General features: G+C 43.3%; 1 protein-coding gene across 10 annotated transcripts in view; it reads right to left on the bottom strand.

Moving 5' to 3' along the window:
• KCNK2 (potassium two pore domain channel subfamily K member 2) overlaps positions 1-23,616 on the bottom strand; it is a 235,032-nt gene that overhangs the window by 39,930 nt on the left and 171,486 nt on the right. For 9 of the 10 annotated variants that reach the window (XM_053309264.1, XM_053309275.1, XM_053309285.1 and 6 more), the window contains 2 exons: positions 14,503-14,684; positions 8,997-9,183 (listed from right to left, as the gene is read on the bottom strand). In XM_053309264.1, the coding sequence (XP_053165239.1) occupies positions 8,997-9,183; positions 14,503-14,684 (369 nt within the window). The remainder of the gene's footprint in view (positions 1-8,996; positions 9,184-14,502; positions 14,685-23,616) is intronic. The other variant, XM_053309228.1, reaches the window with a different exon arrangement.

Consider the following 23,616-nt stretch of genomic DNA (forward strand, 5'->3'; position numbering starts at 1 on the left):
TTTCCAGGGTAGGGCTGCTCATGTGAAGCACCAGCATTGCGCCAATCCCGGCACTGCCTTGCAGGAGAGCCTGACTCTCCCCCCGCCCCAGGCTTTTACCCAGCTAGAAGGGCATGAGCGCACCCTTCTCCCTGGGTTCCCAAGTAGTGTGTGTGCTTGGGCTGCAGGCACCCTGCGCAGACACACAGCTGGGCAGCAAGAGTGCCCAGCTGAGGGGGAATCTCTCAAGGCACCCGGCACAGTGCATTGTGGGACACCAGAGGACTTCCCCCCGCAGCTCTTCCTCTCACTGTGGCTTCTGATCATGTGCTGCAAGAAGTGAGTGGCAGAGCCCTGAGAGGTAAGGAGATCGTGTGTGAGGAGGCAGGTAGGACCCTGCCTCCCCACAAGCCCTCCCGGCTCCAAGTATTAAGATTGTGTGAACAATCTTAACAACTTGCGAAAAGCCACCAACTGGGCTTCACAGCTTAGCAAGGATATGAATTTTGGTCTTCTCCATCTCAACCCAGCTGCGCCACATTTTGTCTGCTTGTTGCCATATCAAGATAATAAGCCTCCAAAAGCAATGGGCTATACTATTTTGTCCTTTCTGTGTTTTCCTCTTTCTGCGTGGTTTTTAGTCTGCTCTTAGATTACTCTCATGTTAAAAAAAAAAAGAAGCTTTGTTGCTATATTTAGCAGTGGCCTCAATCTTTGTGCTGAAAATTGAAGAACCTGTATAAAAAGCTCTCTAACTTTTTACCTTCACAGAGCAATCTATTTTTTTGAAAATGTTAAAGGCAATGGCTTCCTTTCAAACCAGTAGAAGAGAATTTACACCTACTGTATCCTAATTCTTCAAGAAAGGCTGCAAGCTGGTTTTCAGGCTGCTGCTTTCATCCCATTTGTCAAGTGATAATTGTGACAGTAAGGTTTTAAACCTTCAAAAAGTAGCTTCTTCCTCAGTGATGTGGCCTATTAATTTGGATGTCTACTACAACTATGGACATTTTAAGTCATCAGAAGGCCACTTATTCATCACTGAAGGTCACTGTGGAAACAGAACAAATGCCAGATGACTGGACTGGGACAATAATTTTCAAAACAGGTAGTAAAAAACATGTTTTGCTGACTGAACTGCAAACTCTGTTTTGTGATGGCTACACAGATGTTCAAATATAACAGTCCTCCAAATATATGTATGGATTGCTTGTTAACTTCTGTGAATGAATTATATTATCTCCCAGCTTCTCTCTCTAGAACTGTCCTAGGCAAAGTACGCACAGATATTCAGGGACGAGAGCTGATCTTGTATGAATTGTTTCCTATGAATTGTCCCCTTTGCTAAGCAAGGTCCACTTTGGTTTGCATTTGGATGGGTGACTACATATTGCACTTAGGGAATGGGGCGATAGCTCAGTGGAAGAACATGCTTGCGTGCAGAAGTTTCAATCCCTGGCAACTCCAGGTAGTGCTGGGAGAGACTCTTGCCTGCCAGTCAGTGTAGACAATACAGTGTAGATGAACCAACTATGTTCCTATTCCATGTATGCAAATAGATCAACACCTTGAACAAGTTTTTCCATTCACTTAAGTGGAGAGAACCAATTTGCACAAACATGTTTTCATTCACATAAAACAGGCTCCCTCTAATGAAATGAATGAGACATTCATCACACACAAGAGACCTATGTGCTCATTGTAGTACATATGGGTTTCTGGACTGAGCATCATCTACAGATAGTCATATACATAACTGCAGATGTGTTTTCTACATATTTGACCTCAAAAAAGTTTTATCATTGGGCTGCAATTCAGCATTGGGTACATGCCATACCAGGGCATGCACTGTAGCTTATCTAACTATTTTTCTTCCAGCATTAATCCTTGTCAACCACACATCCAAAACTATGTTTATATTCTGCAAGATTAAAGGGCAGATTGCCATCTGATGGCAGGAGTTGCTGAAAGAAAATATATACAGCAAATATATACAGCACCTTGCTGAACTGAAGCTGTAGAGCACAAATACTTTAAATAAGTGGGAACATTTTCCATTATAAACTGTATATTGTGTGACATCTGTCAACAATAAAATGAGTAGAGCAGAAATAAAAACATTCCTTTAAAAATCTGTGAATGAAATATATGTATACAAGTGAAAAACCTTTTGTCAAATCCATCCTTATTCCTTCTCTTCCCACTCCACTGTTATTTAAAAAAATATTAGTAGTACTTCTAATATAGGTACAAGCCTCTCTATTACTATTTCATGTCTCTTTCTATGTGTAAATTCTTCTGACACTTTTATCTCAGTAAGGATTCTTCAAGTCTCCTACTCAATTCTTCCAGGCATTTAATTTTTGCAAAGCACATTTTTTAATAGTAGATAAAATGTTTTTAATGTTGGAAGAAATCTGACTGGTGACTTTATTATTATTATTATTATTATTATTATTAATGACTTCATTTTTTTCTGTTTGTGAGCTATCAATTAAAGCCAACACAGAGAATGTAGGAAGGGCATTAGCATCTACAAGAGGAAAGAGAATAATTCATGACCACAATAATGTTGGTCCTGCAATTTTGGCCAGACAAATGCCAGACAGCACCAACTCAATTCTTGAAATGCCAATACTTGAACTGGAGGCAGTCCCATTCAGCCTACTGCATGACTCATCACCATCAGAAATTTTTAGACTTGCTTTCCCTCAAACAGCAGATCCTCATGAAGTCTGGCAAACTGCTAGGTTTTATCAAAAGTGTTTGTATTACAACATGGGACTCAGCTGTTCAAAGAAAAGAATCCAAAATTCCACTGGACTACTGCAGTCTTGTATGAATCAGTGCAGCAATCTGAGTCAGAGCCTATTCCTACACTGAAATAATCCCTGTGTAGGAAACAGGTGCTGGCATCTGGACTAGCATTGCATGGGTGCAGCAGTGCTGAGTTCCAGAATACCGCTATGCTGTCATGTGAGTAGGGGAAGGAATGGTTTCTGAATGTCTCCCCTTTGCTCTGAAGATGACTGCGCATCATGAAAATATGTCCCTGAGGCTTAAATGGCCAGTCTGGATGTCAACAAGTGTATACATTGTCATGTGCAAGAGTTGATTTTGCCATGAAACATTCCATCTACAGCACATTCCCATACAAGAAACAAGACGTGTATGAAATAGCCTTACCAGTTTAGATGCTATCTCCATACTGATGACAAGCTTTATAACACAGCTGAAATTTTCATAGGTTTGCTCTACAAGCAGAAGTGTTTCAGCCTTAAGCTGAAGAATTGTTTGGAAGGTTGTTTTGCTTTCTACTGCAGTGTGTGTGCTTCCTTGAGTTATGGGGCTCTAGTGATGATTTGAAATGGGCTGAACATTAAATAGGTTTAATTAAATTAGAGTGACTTTTAGCTATTCTTCTTTGAAAAGCCATCTGAATCATCTCCCCCACACCCCCTGGGCGGGTTCAGACTACACAGCGGCATGTCTGCTTGCACCAACTGCTGGTTCCCAATGAGCACATGCTTGTAGTGCAAGACACTAGATCACCACCTTCCATATTGATATTGTCCAAACCCAGCAATATTGGGTTGCCAATGAACGCTTCCTTCTGCCACCCAGCTTCAAATCTTGTTCACAGATGTTGGGTGGTGGAGGGAAGTACTGCTTGGCAATCCAACTTTGGTGAGTTTGAATGACACAGAAGGTGAGAACTAGTGGCTTGCACTGGGATTTAGTGCCATGCGCACGTGCTCTCTCTCTCTCTTATAAATCAGGGCTGAGAAATCCCAACCAGCCGAGCATGGGTGTAGCAAGGTTCCTGGTGGCCGGGGGACAAAGTTAGGCAGGGGATCTCCATTGCCCCAGACCATGCCTCCTGCATCTGATGCCACACACAAGAGGGTGGGGCAATCTTATCCCTCCAAATCTTCCCCTCCCCATCTCTTGCACTGTTCGGTGAGTCTTTCGGGAGGGTGGCCACAGCAGCGCTGGCTTGATGGCATGGATTAGGGCTAGGCATGGGGCCGCTGTGGCCACCGCCCTCTGTCCAGGGGCGGTGGTGGATTAGGGCCAGGAAGCCCCTCCTCCGGCGACTCCTGTATGGCAGCCAGGCCAGGGGGTGGAGCAAGGGGTTGGGACAAGGAAGCACGGGGTGAAGCCAGGGGGGAAGAGCCATCTACCCTAGCAGTGCCTGGCGGCAGCCTTGTAAACCCCTTGTGGACACCCTGACACTCTGGGCTGGGGGACATTTGTCCCCCCTTGTCCAATGGATGCCACACCCATGCAACGTAGTATCTTGTGCATAGATACTGATACTGGAATCTATATACTTTTTTCCTTTTTTGCAAAGGATGGAGCCTAAATATTTATTTTTGGTTCCTAAGCATTTTATTCTGGCACCTAGCAATCTGAATTACTGTGTTCTAGTTATTACTTTGAGTCCTCCTCCCCAGCTAGATTGTTTCTTCTCATTAGACACCCACATACATACTGCATATCATGGTACACTTAGTGGCAGCAAAATCTGTCACAGCCACACGTCAGGATATTCTGCAGAATTATAACCCTTCTGCTGATTATAGCAAAAAGTTTAATGAGACTGGGTGCTGTGGTTAGATTGAACAATGTAGTTAGATCTAACAATGGTTAGATCAAGTGGTCCATGAAGAGGAAAGTGTGCAAAAAATTATACCGAGAGGAATTACCAGTATACTCAGTGGCTGACATCCAGACTAACTGGATGCATCAGTGCTACAAGAGAAGCATTGATGTAGCACCACTGCTTCTGAAGAAGACTAATGTTACACTAGTGCTTTCATGGGTGGGGGGATTTCAACAACCTCCCCTTCCCATGGAAGTACTCTGTGCCACCCGAAAATACATCATACAACTCTCATGTTTTTGAGTGGCACAGAGTGCTTCCGGGGGGAGCTGAGGTTGTGGAAATTACACACCATGAGCAGTTTGAAACTCTTCAGATACACGAGTACATCCTTAGTCTGGATGTCAGCCATTGTTTCAATTACATCTATGTGGGCCTTTGCACACAAGGATCCTACTATAAATAAAACGAAGGCATGAATCTGGAATCACTAAACGCATAAAAACAAGATAAAAATACTGATGATCTGTCTTCGAAGCAGCACACTAGTTTTAATCCTCACCAACTACAGGCCCATCAGCTTGCTCAACACAATCAGTAAGCTCTACATGAGAATCTGCATTGGAAACTCAGGGACTGAATCAGAAAAATCTCCTTGCCGAGGTACAGGTTGGCTTCAGAGGAGGTTGATCTATGATCAACCAGTGCTTAGTTCTTCAGCACCTCATTGAAACATGCTCTTCTGCAACACAAGCTCCCTCTATGCAGCCTTTATAGATCTCAAAGCAGCATTCAACTACATCTCCCAAGTCAAACTGTGGGAGAAGCTGGAAGCCTCCTCAATTGACTGGTGCCTGCTATAGTTAATATGCATCCTACATGCAGACACATCACTGACAGTAAGGTGCAAGCCCCAAGGCCATCTGTCAGGTGCCATCCCAACCCAGAAGGGCATCAAGCAAGGTTGCATTCTGACTCCATTTTTATTCAACTTCTACATTAACACCATGGTGTGCCAGGTCAACAACCCAACACCCACACACACACAACCCAACACAGATTTCCAACATGCACTCCGCAAGCTTGCTGGGAGACACATCTCTACCCTGCTATATGCAGATGATGCAGCGATTCTCTCAAGGACCCCCATAGCCTCCGAAGAGCCTCGAGGGCCCTAGCACAGTACTGCAAGGAAGATCTGCTGGAAATCAACTACCATAAAACCAAAACCATGGCCTTTGCTAAAAGGCCCAAGACACACTCTTGGTGTATAGTGTTGGAGCTAGGACCCTGGCAGCATCAGCTCTCAGCTGCAATGTCTCATAGTGACCACTGGGAGGGGGGTTTAGGGGCATGGATAGAAGTGCTGGACTCCTCCTCTCTTTGTTCTTCCAGAGTTAGTCTCCATTTTGTCTCTCCAGAGATGGCTGTTTGTTCTTGTCTCTCTCTTCAGCCATGAGCTACAGCTGAAATTAAACTGTAGGCTTTTCCACATTTGTTTGTAACCTTTTCTTTAAATAAACCCTTATTCAGTACTAAAGAATTGTCTCCAGACCTCTTGCTTTGCAGCTTTCTCACCAAACTGGTTTTGTTTTGCTATTTGGGGACTAAACTGCCATTCTTCCCCTACATATAGAAGGACACAGGATTGAACAGGTTGCATGCTTCAAATACCTGGAATAGTCCTTCACACTGCTGGCACTAGAAAAGCTCATGGGGAATATGTCATCAGTTTTATAATTATTAATTTTTACAGTTTTTACAATTTTATATTTTCATAACTTCCAGAATAGTATAGATCATCAGTTATGCCTGTTATGCCTTTAGTGCCTTTCATGCCTTTTACAGCCTGAAATTCATCTCTTGCCTTGTACTTTATGTTGGTCTATGACTGTAATAAAGATGATTTGATTTGATTTGATTTGAAACTAGCTTTAATAGAGTACCAAGAGGTGCTTTGTGGGAAATAATTTAGGCCTCCTACTTATGATATGTATTGGTATACAATTGTTCACACTTGTGTATCAGGATGAGTGTACTTGGTAACATGGGACCAACAATGCCAAAGTTATTTTTAAAGGAACAAATTAAGGGATCAGCTTCCATATCCATGAGTCAGTCTTAGGAAATGACATTGCTGGGGCCAATTTCATGTGACAACACATAAATCTTTATACTAAAGTGTGGACCTGCATATGAAAACACAAAACTGTAGCTTTCTGCACAGAAAGCACAAAGAAGAATCATCCTCTCCCTTGAACTTTGAAAAGCAGTTAACAGATCTATGATCCCCAGCAAAGTGTGCTGGTAACACAAAAGCAGATCTACAGTAGTGAGGGAATTTGCCACTATGAGAGTGAGGGAATTTGCCACCATCTGGTGAGTATACATCAACATTAGGAGAAGTATGTAAGTAGGAAGGTTGGGCCTAGAATACCTATAGTAGGAACACGACTCTTGTTTGAAGCACCTACACACATTATTTCATCACGTGCAACATGGATGGAAACTGGCTCTTTGCTATGTATAGGTAACTGTTTCAAACACGGTGGTGTACTCATAAAATAGACAATATACTTTAAAGCCATAATGTGTGACATAAATCTGTGCTCCTTATTTATTTATTGTTTGTTTGTTTGTTTGTTTGATATACTCCCCTTCCAAAAATGGCTCAGGGCAGTTTACAACAGAATGAAAACTATTAAAACCAGTTAACAATTAAAATAAAAACTATAAAAACAGAATAAAACCAATTAAACATTCAAACAGTTAAAAACCCTGGAAAACCAGGGCATAATATTTACTTGAATATTAGACAGAGATACATGAACAATTCTACGGTGTCAGAAGTAATGCCCAACATATGAGCATGCAATGTATTGAATGCAGGAAACGTTTTTGCAAAGAAGAAAGGAGCAAATGTTTGGCTGTCCCCTCTGACTCTTTGAGACTGCTTCCCAAAAATATATCTCTGAGAATCCTGCAACCCTCAAGGACATATTTTCAGAAGGCACAGAAAGCTGCAGAGGGAAGGGGGGATTGCTGAAAAGCATCCTTCTTTTCCATGCACACATGGGAATAGTATATCATCTTACTCAGTATGATGGGCATTATATTTTCCCAAAACATAGCAATTTGATTGGGTATTCATTCTTGTTGGGATTTCCTACCCTCCTCCATGAGACAGGGTTGTTTACCCAGTCAAACGGCAGTGTGCTGAGAGAAGCGGAGGGCTCCAGTTAGCAATAGCAATAGCACTTACATTTATATACCGCTCTATAGCCGGAGCTCTCTAAGCGGTTTACAATGATTTTAGCATATTGCCCCCCAACATTCTGGGTACTCATTTTACCGACCTCGGAAGGATGGAAGGCTGAGTCAACCTTGAGCCCCTGGTCAGGATTGAACTTCTAACCTTCTGGTTACAGGGCGGCAGTTTTACCACTGCGCCACCAGGGGCTCTTGCCAGTTGCCAGGACAACCCCAGTAATTACCTTTCAGAAGCCAGGAAGGGCTCAGAGAGGCGGGCAACAGCTGCTGAGCAACAGCCCAAGAGGCAGCAGAATGGTGGAGATGGAATAGCGATGATATCAGCTGCAGCCTTGTGTGAAAATGCTACTGAAGGGGGTGGAGTTGGAGAAAAAGGCCCCTTGAGAGGCCAGGGATTGAGTGGCCAATCCACTTGCCTGGCCAGGGAAGAAAGAGCAGGCTGGAGCGGGGTGTGTGTGTCCTAAATGTAGGGCTTTATTTAAGGCGGGGCTACCAAAGATGAGAGGATCAGCAGGGATGGGGTTTGTTGATCTGGTGGACTCCCGGAGAGGAGCTCAGACCTTTGCTCCCGCTGATAGGCGAAGGAGTGGATTGAATATACTTCCCCTCTCCCCCAACTCTAAAGCAATGCCTGTGCCTGTAATTTAGTGCGAGAGGGTGGGAAGGTTAATTAGAGAATTCCTCCCCTACTAAACACGAACAGAAGTAATAGGAGATTTTGAATACTCATATGGCACGCTGGTGACATTTTCTGGATTTAATCTTAATTAATTTATTACATTTTTAATCCTTCCTTTCTTCCAAGAGATGCAAGGTACATAGTCCCCACATTTCTTCCTCAACCATCATGTAAAGTAAGTAAGGCTGAGAGAAAATGACCAGTCCAAGGTCACCAATTAGAGTTTCATAGTTGAATGCAGAATTGAACCTGGGTGTCCCAAGTCCTAGTCTGATGCCCTAACCACTACATCAATAAATCATTGAGTATGCACAGTAATGATACCCAGAAGTAATCTCACTGAATTCAATTGGACTTACTCCCTGATAAATGTGTTTAGGATTGCATAATAATGTAAAATTATTGTGTATTCACCTCTACTAATAAAACAACCCAATAGCAGACCATGGTTAAAAATCTTACCTGCAACGTAATCACCAAATCCAATCGTTGTTAAGGTGATAACTACAAAATAAATTGCATCTAATGTATCCCAGCCTTCTATGTGCTTAAATATGACTGCAGGGAGAGCAACAAATAGGACGCAGCCAAACAGTATGAATATTATTGTTGATATGATGCGAATCTTTGTTTGACTCACATTCCATTTCTAGAAAGAAAGAACAAAGGCGAAGTTGTAAGAAAAAAAAGAGGAAATTGTATGTATTGAGAATATCTGTAAGTCTCTCTGCCATTTAAAAAGTTCCAAAGTAGTACACATAAACATAAATACATTACAATGTACAAGATAAAACAGCAGCAGGATAAAAGCATTTCATATAGCAAAGGCCAGCAACATCAGTAACAAGTTGTTCTAGTAAGAACTAATCAACCTACTTTCCTTTCACTGGAAAGGAAACTGAGGTCCACGAGTTAGATCTTTTGAGCCTCAAATGTTCATGCATCCACCATCTTGGATTGGGGTGGATGACATCATCACAAACTACACCATTGAGGTGTCCCTATGTGTCCCTACAGCTGCAGCAAATTTGGTTCAAATCGGTTAAGTGGTTCACATGTTAGCCCACTTGCGCCTCCAAAGTTTACATGTCCGCCATCTTGAATCAGGGTGGATGACATCATCACAGGCTGTGCCATTGAGGTGTCCCTGTGTGTCACTCATTGCAATTGCACCTAATTTGGTTTAAATTGGTTAGACAGTCCACAGATTAGCCCGCTTGTGCCTCAGATGTTCACACGGCCACCATCTTGAATTGAATGACATCATCATACACTATGCCATTTGGGCGTCCCTATATGTCCCTATAGCTGTAGCCAATTTGGTTAAGCAGTTCACAAGTTAGCCCACTTGCACCTCAAATGTTTACGCATCTGTCATCTTGGATCGGGGTGGATGACATCATCAAAAACTACACCGTTGAGGTGCCCCTACAACTGTACTCGATTTGGTTCATATTGGTGCAGGTGTTGCAAAGTTGATAGTGGGGGGACACATGGAAACATGCACAGAAAGCTGGGTGATCTCATAAGCCTACTGGAAAGTAGGCTAAAAATGGTCTGTGATGTTAAAAACCAGCTAGATAATACTCTGAAAGGGCTGGACAAATAAAGTCTTCATCAGACACCGAAAAGACATGGACTGACATCCACACCAGTAAAGTACAGATGCAACAGGAGCTGACATCCAGACTACCATGTGAGGGCTGATTTTCATCCATCTCCTCTTCCCTCTGAAGCCCATTGTGCATCACAAAAATATGTTCTGAGGGTTGTGCAACTCTCAGGTAAATATTTTTGTGGTGCACAGTGGGCTTCAGAGGGAAAGGAAGATTGATGAAAATTGCCCTTTTCCTCACTCAGGCAGCAATCTGAGGTAGTCTGGAATAGGGATGTGCAAGCCAGCTCACTTTGAGTTGGGCTCAAGATTGAGCTGGCCTGGTTTGGGCGGTCCGAGTTCAAACCGAACTGCCCCTGGTCCTAAGAACCGGCTTGTGGGCAATGCTTGTAAAGAGCATTGGGGGGGATGTCTAATGGGGGGGGGGCAATCTTTACCATTAGTTTTGTGCCAGCAGGGATGGCAGAGGTGGCTTTGGCTACACTGGAGACTGAAGCGAGTGCTCCTCCAGTCCCCCTCTGCTGGCCTCTCAAGTGACAGGCTGGGCCAGCTGCAGCCTGGTCTGGGCATCCACACGTGCTCAGAGTCCTGAACCAGGCCTCAGCCTGCCTGGCCTGTCATTTGGAAGGCCTGCAGGGGAATTTGAGGAGCCCCCACCACCACCTCCAATGTTGCCACCACTGCCACCACCGGTGGGAAACTAACAGTAAAGATTCCCTTTTCACACACCCTGCCATTAAGCTAGAGAATCCCCCTTTACTTGTCCCTTTACTAGGGAATCCCCCCACTAGCCGGATTCTCTTTTACAAGTATTACCCCTGAGCCGGCGCACGAGCCAGCTCGGCCCGGCTTGATGGCTAAACCAGATCAGACCCTGAGCACACCCCTAGTCTGGAACTTAACACACTGGAGTGCTAATCTGGATGTCAACCATTAAATTTGTTTTTAGGTGGTGCATTTGTGCACCATAGCAGGTGTTATCTTAGAAGAGATATAACTATTTAAATTATACTCTCTTAAAAGAAATATAGCCATTGTAGAAGGGGCAATGCCTCTTTTAAGATGGTACCTAATCTCTGCAGTTTTGATTGTTTAAAAAAGTATCTGCTGGCTGAGTAATCAGGGCACCTTTTTTTGTTAAACCCTTTTTCATTGATTAATCTAACCAATCAATTGATTAAGCACTGCAGCCCAAATGCTGTAGATTACAGCAATAATAGTTAGGGGGGGTGTAAATCAATTTGCTGTCAAATCGATTCGGGTTGAATCAGGGGTGATTCACAGATTTGACCTCGAACTGAATCGTCCTCAAAATAGAGGGCCCAATCAGGGCTGAGGAAAATCACCTCTGATTTTACCCAAATTGATTTGGGCAATTCAAATGCCATTTTGAGGCCTGTTTTGCTGGGGAAACGGGCTTCAATCATGATGGGTGATTCGGGGTTGATTCATCAAGGCAGCTGGCCAAGCTGGCTTTTTTCAATGAATCAATTCAGTGTGTGTGTGTGGCGGGGGGGGGGCGTGTTCCTGCAATTTGATTCAACTTTGAATTGAATCATAGATTTTGAATCGTGAATATCCCTAGTAATCGTTTGTTGGGGCCTTTCAACAGTTTGCTTCCCTTTGCTTCCTTCCTGCACGTCTGCCTAGACAGGTGTTTCATGATAAGCTTGTCCATCTGTGATAACTGAGCAAGAATAGACATCAGCAAGAATTGCAATTGTCATATGATAAACATAGTGGCTGGTGTGATGAGCAATGTTAAAGGTGATGGTAGGAACTGCAGTGACATTCCTGAAGACCTGGAAGCAGTGCCGTCACTGTTGCAGTTGCAGCTGATGACTGCAGCTTCAGAGGAGAGAGCAGTGAGGGCTAGGAAATATCACTTTAACCGGCAGCAAAATTACCTGATGCCGGTATCTGAAATACTGTGCAGGGTGAAGGCTTGTGCCGAGCTAACTAAATACAAATACAATGAATATTTATAAACCACTTCTCAACAAAATTTCCCAAAGATGTTTAGTAGGTAGGTAGGTAGGTAGGTAGACAGATATAAAATGGTTCCCTGTCCCCAAAGGGGTCACAATCTAAAAAAGATACACAAGACAGACACCAGTAACAGCCACTGGAGGGATGCTGTGCTGGAGATGGATAGGGCCAGTTGCTCTCCCCCGCTAAATAAAGAGAATCACAACTTTTTAAAAGGTGCCTCTTTGCTCGGTTAGCAGGGGATAACTCCTCAAATGGCCTCTGCGCATACTCTGCTCTGCGCCTTGAATGTCAAATCAATTTGAATCGAATCTGGGGATATTAAATTCAAATTCTATTTTGGCCTGTGGTACCAGGGCAGATTCGTTTCGAAGTCAAACCACTCGAATCAACCAGATTTGAGTCAAATCGATTTGACCTTGAAACAATTTGCACGTCCCTAGCTGATTCTCTACAGGGGTTCTGCTGTTTCCAGGCCTGCAGCAGTGGCACCACAAGTGTCACCGTCACTGTTAGGACTGTGCATCTTCTCAGCCACTAGTCTGAATCAGCAATGAGTTTGCTTGTAGAACAGACCATTTCCTTAAGAACAAACCATGGTTCAACAACAGAAATTCCACGATTCAAAAAAAGTTTTAAAAATGTAAAATTTGTACTCCTTATTTCATTATATCTCACACTGGTTTGGCTTAGGGAGGTGACAAAACCCTCTGAAAGGTTCCACTGAATTTCATTTTTGTTTCCAACTCTGGAATTCTCTTCAGATTTCCCTTTGTGTGAAATTCTCTTCCAACCTGGTCTGGATATGTGGAGAAAATAGTGGCTTGGTTATGTAAATTTGGTTTACTTAATTGGTTTCCCAGGACAATGCAAAGCATGTGATACCAGTAGTAAAACTCCCACCAAAGTTATTACATGCATCATGTTTTATAGAGTTCTTAATATCATTTTTGGGGAAAAGTCATTGCTTTGAAATGAAATAGAATGCAAAATAATGGCTCTAAATTAGCCCTGGGTTCTCCTTTGCCTTAGAGTTGCTCCATACATTACAACTGCCATGTGGGAAGAATATGAGGCCTCTTATTCTTCACTGTGCATGATCTCTACACTTTAATGTTTTTGCTCCAAGAATTGTTGGTATAATTCTAGTGTGTCCCTCTGCAGTTGTAATCTGCAGAGTTGCCCTCACTTTGGTTTTCCAAATACATTATTCAGAGTCCCACTCCCACCCCAGTGTCTTCTTTTCCTATTTTTTCCTATAGTTATGACATATAAAAACCATAGGGGCAATGTAACTGAACTCTTATATACTTCACTTTAGGCTTGCCCTTATGATTAAAGTGAGTGCAATAATTCTCCTCCATTGCTTCAAGTTGCCCTCTCATTTAGATCCTTTTTCCTCTTGCTTTCTTGTTCAGTATAGCGTCAAAGCTTTTGAAGTAAAAATGGTTTTTAGCAGAGACATCACAGAAGTATCAGTGTATTACAAGTATCTGAGGGCCAATCTATGAGCTACATGTGAATGTGCATACTGCCTCTCTGATGATCTTTTGGTTCTTGAAAATTGGCTTTGAGAGGGTCAGGGACAGTGGGAGGCCAGCAGCGGCCCGGGCCATCCCACTGCCACACACCCCTAGCCCTGCCCCCTGTGTCTGATGTCAGATGCAAGAGGCATAGCTTTGCTTGCAAATGGGGCCACACAGCCCTGTTTGCAAGCAAAATTCCTGGCCAGTGTTGCATTTGCATTGCAGCCCGAGTGGCCATGCAGCAAATGCGGTGCTGTTTTAGATTGCAAACGGGGCTGAGCGGATCCATTTGCACGCAAAGCTACGCCCCCTGCGTCTGATGTCAGATGCAGGGTGTGTGGCTGGAGCGCAAGGCATAGACTCTGAAGGGCGATGGCCCAGGTTCTTTGAACCTGTTCACTCAATGGTGGCTCTGCTCCTGTAGGGTACCCGAAGCAGAGAAGCAGCAGAGGTTCTTTACACTTTCCCCTACCTCTACTCCTCTGCTCCAAAGGAGCCACCCAAGATCCCAAAGGTGTGTTTATGACAAATACGGGTCTGCAGTTCTGTGGAGGGAAAACAGCTTGGAAGATGATTTGTTATCTATGAAGAAGCAAGCAGTGAAAGGGTTAAATACTGCCTCTGTAGTTCTTAAATGGAAGGACAACATATCAGCTCTAACCCATCATTACTGTATGAGCCAAAAAATGAGTGAGCAACATTTTGCCTCACACAATTTACTCTTGACAACTTTTAAAGCACCGCTGGTGGGCTATTAACTGTTGTTTAGTTGTGTTTGCATTTAAAAATGTATTTTCTAAATTATTTCCTTTCAGGATAACATGCTTGGCATACTCACAACAAAGGTGTCTTCTACTTTGGCAATTCCTTTCCCAAATATGGTCCCTAGTTGATCTCCAACTCCAGCCAACAGAAAACCAAAGAGAGGAATTCCCAGTAAGGCATAGATGATGCAGAATATCTTTCCACCTTCTGTACGTGGTGAGATGTTCCCAAATCCTAAATTACAAACAACTTGAGCTGTTGATAAATCAGTTAAAGGCATTAAATTACACACCTAATTAGTAGTACTGCAGATAAGGACACTTTTTAAATGTTCCTTAGGAGTAGTTATCACATCAACAGGGCAAAATTTGTATGCAAGTATCACCCTAATTTGATTGCTAAACTCACCTCAAACGGAACTGCATGTGGGCTGCTATACAATGCATCAATCTGCCTTTCTGACACAGTTATAATTGACATTAAAGGAGCCTCTTATTCCTCACAAAATGATACCACTACAGAGGTTTACTCAGACAGAATTCTAATTTGTTTCAAAGGGAGTCCCCCACCCCAGTATTTTAAGAACAGGATCAAAGACCCTAACAGAGACTCACTACAGAGTTTCTGTTACAAAGACCCTAACGGAGACTCACTCCACAAACTGAAGTACATGACTCATTCTGTTTCACAATATGTAATGTTTACAATCAATCATAATACGACCTGCAACTCCAACACCAACTTGTGCTCAGTATTACTCTGGTATTTGGAGAAAGACAACAAGAACTGGGTTATGCTTGTTACTTAATATAAGTCTAGGGATCCTCCCCAGATCTTCAGAATTACATATCACAACAACAACAAATATTTTATATACCACTTTTCAACCAAAGTTTCTAAAGGAGAAATAATACAACTATAAAATAGTTGTCAGTGCTGGAAAGTAAAACATGACTGAGCATCAGCTCTTGGCTTTTGAAAGATCACCTCAAAAACATGATGGGGTGTGATAGAGCAGTAGTTCAATAGTGGGGCTGTACACACAATCCTGCGTACAGGCAGGGGGGAAGGCAGGGTTCAACTTGCCTTCCCCCTGATGACCACTCACAGACCTGAAGGCACACAAGCCGCATGCCCACATGGCCAACGCTGCTAGGAGCAGCGTGGATGAATCTCCACACTGCTCCTGATAACACGGGTAAACAGAGGCCGGGACTTCTTGTCCCAGCCTCCGGAGATCCAGCAATGCACCACGCAACACGTGGGATGCATTGGAGGATTCCCCACAAGAGACCAGTGTTTTAGGTGCCCGTCTCTATATGCGGCCGGGCTGGAAGGAGCCCAGCTTGCACACAAACAGCAGGTAGGGTTAAGGGAGTTCACATGCCCTTAACCCAAGCTAAAAAGCTGGGCTAGGTGGCACTAGTCAGCCATGATTGGGCCTGATCCCAGCGCTTCTCAAATGCAGCCTAACCCAGGCCCTAAAAGCCATCACCTTTTCCCCTCCTAAGTTTCTAAGCCTAAAATACATTGGGTTTTTTTAAAAAAAATATCCAGGCTTGCTGATTTGACAAATTTCTTAGGCATTCAAAATAGATTATGGCAAAGCGGTAGATAATGTCTGTTCCTTTCTCTTGCCAGGTTCCAAACAGAAATCGTTTTCTCAGTTTCCTCTATATTCTTGCATATTAACTGGTTTAAGTCAATAATTTATATGAATAATTAAATGTTGGGAATCCTTTCTCCACCTTGCCTGCCAATACTGAAGAAAGGCCCAAAAATCCAGATTCCCTGAGGCTGAAGGTTCAGTAGACTCACATTATGTTTGGTACGGTCCCCAATTCCAAAAGGTGATTTGTTTCTTGCTGGTTTGACATTAGTGATTTTAAAAAAAAATTCTATATCTAGATCACAGCTTTCCTCCTTAATGGAATTCAAAGCAGCGCACACACCAATCCAACAGGCAGTCTCCCATCTAGTCACAGACCAGACAAAAACCTGCTCACCTTGAGCAAGATACAAATGAAAAATGGGCCACACATGTAATAAAGAACCAAAAACAACCAACAAACTTTATGAATACAAAAAATATCTGCCTTCAGGCTATCCCCAGAGACTGATAGTTGTATTCCAGTTCTTGCTCTGGCTACATTTGAATTACTGCTGAAAACTAATCTTCGAATCACATCAGTATAGATCAGGCCTGCTCAACTTAGCCCCCCCCCCCCAGCTGTTTTTGGACTACAACTCCAATAATTCCCAGCCACAGTGGCCAATAGCCAGAGATTATGGGAGTTGTAGGCCAACATCTGCAGGAGGGCCGAAGTTGAGCAGGCCTGGTATAGACAGACAGAAAGACAGACAGTTTATACACACACACTTAGCATATTTTGTTCTTTTCTTTTAAAGACTAATATTATGATTTCCTGAATATTCAACAGTAAATATTCCTTCCAAGTTGAGCAATGCTTAATTTCTGCTCTGCTCTGATTCTGCTCTGCTGTGAGGAGAAAGGAAAGAAAGGAGAAAGGTAGCAAGCATGACTTAGCTAAGCAGGGTCCGCCCTAGTTACATATGAATGGGAGACTACATGTGAGCACTGTGAGATATATTCCCCTTAGGGTATGGAGCTGCTCTGGGAAGAGCATCTAGGTTCCAAGTTCCCTCCCTGGCATCTCCAAGATAGGGCTGAGAGAGTTCCCTGCAACCTTGGAGAAGCCACTGCCAGTCTGTGTAGACAATACTGAGCGAGATGGAACCAATGGTCTGACTCAGTATATGGCAGCCTCCTATGTTCCTAAGCAAAAGCTCAATCTCCTCCACATTTGGGCCTCTTCTTTTTTAGTTAGCCTATTGGGAGAAGTGCTATTGTTCACTTAAGATGAGTGGGGATCAACTGAGAAAGACCCAAGATATAACTCAGTAACAAAAATCAACAGTTCCAAGTAGTGTAATTGCTCCCAACCCTAAGCCCCAGTAAGTACTCCTGGTGGGCATTATTAGAGTTCAACCAGTCCAAGATTTTAAAATGTATCAACAGGTCATATCTGCAAAAGCTTGAAGGTGTGTGTCACTCCAGTGATAAAGTTAGCATAATGAATTGTCATTCTACTGCGAAATACCAGGGGTGCCAAAACTGGGGTAAAAATGAGTCAATATTTCTCAGAAACACCCTCACCCCGGCCATGCTCTAATTTAAACTCCTTCTACTGTCTTTCTTTCTTTCATTTAATGTTTTTTGACATTTTGTATTTTTACAAAACCTTTCCCAGTTCTCCGCCACCTACCCCGCCCTTTCTCAACTCATTTTAGATAGGCCAGAGAAGGTTTGACTTCTTGCATTTCTTTGCAGAGCCCATGTGACAGATTAAAATTGAATGCTAATATTTTTTTAAAGCACAACTTAATCCTTATGACTAGAAAGCCTGATTTGGGCCCCTTGGTATTCAGCCCCCACACCTGCCCCACAGAAGGCTCTACAACATATCCAAAGATAGGAGATATACTTTTTAATTAAGTGATTCCTCACAGAAATCTTTGTTTTGCTTGGAATGCCACATTAATTATGATGAATGTGTGGGATCTACAGCGCTATGCACCCATTATGTTCAGCATGTATACAATCTGTGTACAGTGTCTGTATGTACAGATCTGTAGGCATGTAAAGTTATTCACATGTTGTGTTCAGTGCAGGTACAATAGCACAGTTCCTACGAGCCAGCATAGCGTAGTGGTTAGAGTGTTGGACCGGGAAGACCCGAATTCAAATCCCCATTCAACTATGAAACTCACTGGGTGACTCTAGGCCATACATGTCTCTCTCAGCCTAACCTACCTCACAGGGTTGTTGTGAGGATAAAAAATAACCATGTACACCGCTCTGAGCTCCTTTATATAAATGTTAATAAATAAATAAATATCTGTATTCGGCATTTCAAGGGTCCTCTAGCCAAATTCACATTCAAAACCAAACATATGTAGGGTCACACAAAAACGTGTTCATGTGTACATACACCTGTACACAGAGATGCTCTTACCCCTGGACTTCGGGGCCAAAGTCCAGGGCCTCAACATCCCCTGGGGCCCCCAAATCCTCTTCAGTCTGTCCTGGGTTGTGTGGTTTGTGCCCTCAAGAACCTATGTGTTAAAAAAATGGGTGGGTGGGTGGGGGGTCTCCAAAGGCCTTTAGGTCCAGGCTCTAAAATTACCTAGGTGCACGTCTGCCTGTACACACATACAGCATAATGTCTGAATAGGGCTTATGAGTCAGGCATTTTTCCTGTAGGCCACATGATAATGATGATGATGACCATTACCCTGCACAATTGGTCATTTTTTCATTTTCAAAATTTGTATTCTGTCCTTCTTCTAAAGAATTCATGGGAGTATGTGGGTGTCAGGCCTTGGCTCCAAATTTTGTTTATCAAATTAAACATCTACGTATCCCTCTGGAGTATTTTCTCTCCTTGAATCACCTGGCCACAAAACAAAACAAAATTCAAATGTATCCATGCAACTTGATTAATGTGCTGAGTCTTGTAACAAAATTGCTTCTTGGTATGCAAAGATATAAATTTGATTCTGAACATTATTTTAAACTTATCTTAGTCTGACCCTTAGAAATGTGCTGACCAGATTGAATGCAACTGATGCCACCTGCAGTTTTTGATAGAGATTTTAGGAAAGAACCTTATGATTGCTGTTGCTGTCCTTGTGTACATGGCTTTGTGGGGACTGTTCCTCATTATCTGTTTTAATTGTCCCATTTTATTGGCATCTCATTTAAAAAAATTAGATTCTCTTTTGAAGAGGAAAGTCTCCGGTTCAAAGTGAAGAAGATACTTTTTTTTTTTACCAGCTTCTGATAACAAGGTGACTCTTTTGACAGTGGTGGTTTTGCCAAAAGTCCAGGCTACATACATACATACAGGTTTAGGCAAATTTATCCCATTTAGTGTCAGCTGAATGTAATGGCTGAGTGAACCTTTTTTATTAATGTGGAATTTATTTTGTATGTGGAATGTATTTTGTATGTATTGTGAATATTCATTTTAAAGGTGTTTAATGGTTGTTTACTTTTCTGTAGCCTTGCTTGTTATGATTAGTGCTAAGAAAATACACTAGTCTACTTGCCTGTGATGAGTAAAAAATGATGTCTGGTGAGCAAAACACAATCCTGATCAGTACTGTACAAACATAGCTCGACAAATAAAAAGATTTACTGGCTGCTGAACAGAGACAACATTTCTTGATACCTGGTTATGATCTGTGCTTAAAATAATAAACACATCTATCATTTAGCTTAATCTAGTTTTCATTAAACCATGAGACATTTGTATTATATAAAAATAAACACTTGGTCCATATTATTCCATGTTATTTTATTACATTAATGGCTATATATACTTGCAGTTCTTAGTCATTTCCTTTGCGAGCAGATGTATCATCTTTGCAGCTTGAAAGTGCAGGGAAATGCTTCTGTATAAAGCAGTGCATGTTCAAGAGTTTTCAGTTCAGATACTGCATTGTAATGTGTCTTCCATAATCATGGCCTTTGAAATGGGTATGGAGGTCAAGTTGGGGTTTGGACTTGAAATGCTGATGAGTGTTCTAAACATGCATGCCAATTGCCATTCTAGTATCTCAGTATTCGAGAGAAACGTTGCACAGCATTGTGCTTTACATCTTTTCTGGCTGTCTTAAACAGGTGCAGAGAATGAACTGGGGTTCATACTTGAAATGCGTGCTGTTGTCCTGAATATACAAAACAACTTTAAGAACATAAAAACATAAGAAAAGCCCTGCTGGATTGCCAATCTAGTCCAGCATCCTGTTTCACACAATGGCCCACCAGATTTCTCTGGGAAGCCCACAGGCAAGAATTGAGGGCATGCCATCTCTCCTGCTGTTGCTCCCCTGCAACTAGTATGTAGAGGCATCTTGCCTCTGAGGCTGGAGGTGGCCTATAGCTTTCAGACAAATAGCGACTAATTGTCCTCAATACATTTATCTAAACTCCTCTTAAAACCATCTAGGCTGTTGGCTGTCACCACATCTTGTGGCAGAGAATTCCACAAGTTGATTGTGCATTGTGTGGAAAGGTATTTCCTTTTGTCAGTCCCAAATTTATTGGCAATCAGTTTCATGGGATGACCCCTTGATTCTAGTATTAGAAGAGGAGAAAAATTTCTATCAACTTTCTCCACACCATGCTTGATTTTATAGACCTCTATCATGTCTCCCCTCAGTCCTCTTTTTTCTAAACTAAAAAGCCCCAGGGGGTGTAGCTTGCCTCATAAGGAAGGTGCTCTAGGCTAGGGATGCGCATGGAACTGGCGGGGTTTGATTTGAAGGTGGGGGGGACGTTAAGAGTAGGGGAGGGTGCACTTACCCTCACCACCACCACCTCCACCGTGTTTCCCACACTGGCCCTCACTTAAAAACTGGTCCAGCGGGGCGGCAGCATACCTCCCTGCTGCCCTGTGCTCTCCTCAGACTAGGGATGTGCGGAACTGGTCCGGCCATTTTGGCGGCCGCTCACTTTTACGGAGACCCAAAAGGGCCAAAAAGGCTACGGTTACCCAGCCGCGGTGGTGATGAAGAAGGCCAGTGGGGGAAGAGGGAACCCGCACGGACCCTCCCCCCAGCAATTACACCAAGCCCCCCGAAAGGGCTATAAGCACATACTTTTACTTTTTAGAATTTTTTTTTAAAGTTTGCAGACTGGTCTGGGACCAGACCAGACCAGACCAGACCGGGGGGGGGGAGTGTTTGATGGGGGCCGGACTGAACTGGCCTGGTTCCGTTCAAGGCCAATCTGGCCTTGAACCGAACCAGGCCAGACGGTTCCGTGCACACCCCTACCTCAGACCGGAAGTAGCACATTCAGGATTCTGGGATCCCCATAAGTCACAGGATGCCCCACACAAGTGCGCGGGGCATCCTGGGGAGACCTCTGAGGCCGGGAGGCTTGTTATAGCCTCCCGGTCAGGGATCTACTCATGTGTTGCTGCAGCGCAGAGCTGCACTGTGGCAGCACATGATCAGCTAAACAGGATTAGCAGAGCGCTCACTCCACTAACCTAATTTAAGGGGAGGGGTATGTGTGAGGATTTCTGCTGGGAGCTGTGCAGCTCCCCTGGCAGCACACGACCAGGAGGAATTGGACTAGGCTCTCCTTTAGCCTGGTTCCTCCTGGTCATGAGAATAGCCTCCCTGTCTTGACGACTGCCACAAAGAAGCTGTCAAAGCTGTTAAAGCCCCACCCAAGCGGGTGCCCCTTTGTTGGTTTAGCTCAACTCAAGAGGGCACAGTCTGATGGAAGACTGAAGGTTTTGGCAGGCCTAATGTCTTCCACAGTAGACTGCCCTCTCATGAGAGTGGCAAACCACCACAGTGGCAGGAGTGTGGTTTGGTCTCCGTGGATGTCTTTGCCAGAGGATCTTTGCCGGAGGCCTTGCAAGAGCATCTTTGGTCACAGCAGGCCAGACCCCAGAATCCTTTGCCCTCCCTCATATACATATCTCCTCCTAGGAAGTCAACATATTCCCTTAGCTTAGTAACAGAAAAATAGTGTCCCCAAGATCCCCGCTCCTGCCAGAAATTGTGCTTGTGTGAGACAGTTATGTTGCAGGGCTCTTATCTGCCTTTGTTGCAAGGTAGCAGAGCAATCACTGTTAGAAGAAGGGCTTGAGTTGCATGTCAGGCACAACTGCACTTGGCACGCCCCCTTTAATATCTTGGCCAATGACTGCCACCCTGGAGACATGCTAATGCCTTGCCCACAGTTTGGTGAGGTGAGCACTATGGCGCTTGCTGGGATGAGGCCTCAGCAGACCAGGAAGAGAGAAGAGCTCCCCTGCCCTGAAAACAGAGGTTGCCAGAACACAGCTGGATGAACGTCTGCAATGCAATTAACTGTTTAAAAAATTAATCGCGAGTCCAGCCACTCCAGTTCCACATTATGTGTGGATGCGGCCATACTTTTAGGCACTGCCATCAATTGTCTTTGCTTCTGCATTGCTTTGACTTACTGTCTCCCCAAACTTGAGCAGCAGCTGGATGTGGCAGGAAGCATACTTACATATGCACCAGCATTTTCTATTCTGCAGACTGAGATTCTCCTCTCTCATAAAAGGTAATGATATTTATGACTTTCCCCCACACTATGTTAATACGCACATGCTAAACAAAGAAAGGAGAAAATAGGAATTTTTAAAAAATTGCAGAATGAAGTATAAGTTGAAAGAATATGGAAATGAGAATAACGAGAGTTGAGCAGGGCAGGCACTAATTACAAAATAAACACCACACTGGATCCTAAATTCTGCCAGTAGACAAGACTTCCGGGGCTCCCACTTCCCTCTGCAGTCCCTGACACATACCCCAAAATCCATTCCTGAGCATTGAAGGACACTTCAGAGTGGGGTGGCATGCAGAACAGGGAACCAGCAAAGGCCACTCCCTTTTGTACGAACAGAAGTGCCTTCCATTCATACAGGAGCAACTTGGATTCCAACCCATTATTTAGGCACGATGATACATGTAACTGACAAAGGACAAAGCAATCAATGCTAATGTACAATACGTTACATTTTGGATCAGAGTACTGGACAGCTTGAGAACACCTGTCACACATCGTCTAAACATCTCTTCCATATTAGCTGCAGCATTTAGTAGCAAATTCCATGAGGATTTTTAGTTGAGAGAGAACATCATCACATAATTACCTCCTTTTAATTCAGTTCATTGCTCGGCTCTGTTTTGCTTCTATCATGATTTGCACCCTCTTACAGTGCTGACTATATTCCTCATCTCACACGTAACATCTCTCGGGTTAGAACAATTTTAGTATGCTATATTAGGATGCTGCTGTGCTTTGTCATAGGCTTGAAGGATCACTGTATGAAAAATTATCTTGCAGATATAAAAATAAAGGGATATATATATATATATTTGTGTGTGTGTGTGCGCACACACACACACACACACACACTATAAATAGGAAACATGATTTTCACACCTTGGTTATGAGAAACGTTAGGGGTAGTGACCTTGTATGACAAATAGAAGTGGTATGAGTGAATCATGTTTCTTCCCATGTGCTTCCAAGTCTTGTGTGAAGGGGTAAAGCACATGTGTATTTATTGTAGCAAGATGAACATTCTTTTCATACAAGGGAGAACAC

The sequence above is a fragment of the Hemicordylus capensis genome, chromosome 1 (genome assembly GCF_027244095.1).
Source record: "Hemicordylus capensis ecotype Gifberg chromosome 1, rHemCap1.1.pri, whole genome shotgun sequence".
Taxonomy (NCBI): domain Eukaryota; kingdom Metazoa; phylum Chordata; class Lepidosauria; order Squamata; family Cordylidae; genus Hemicordylus; species Hemicordylus capensis.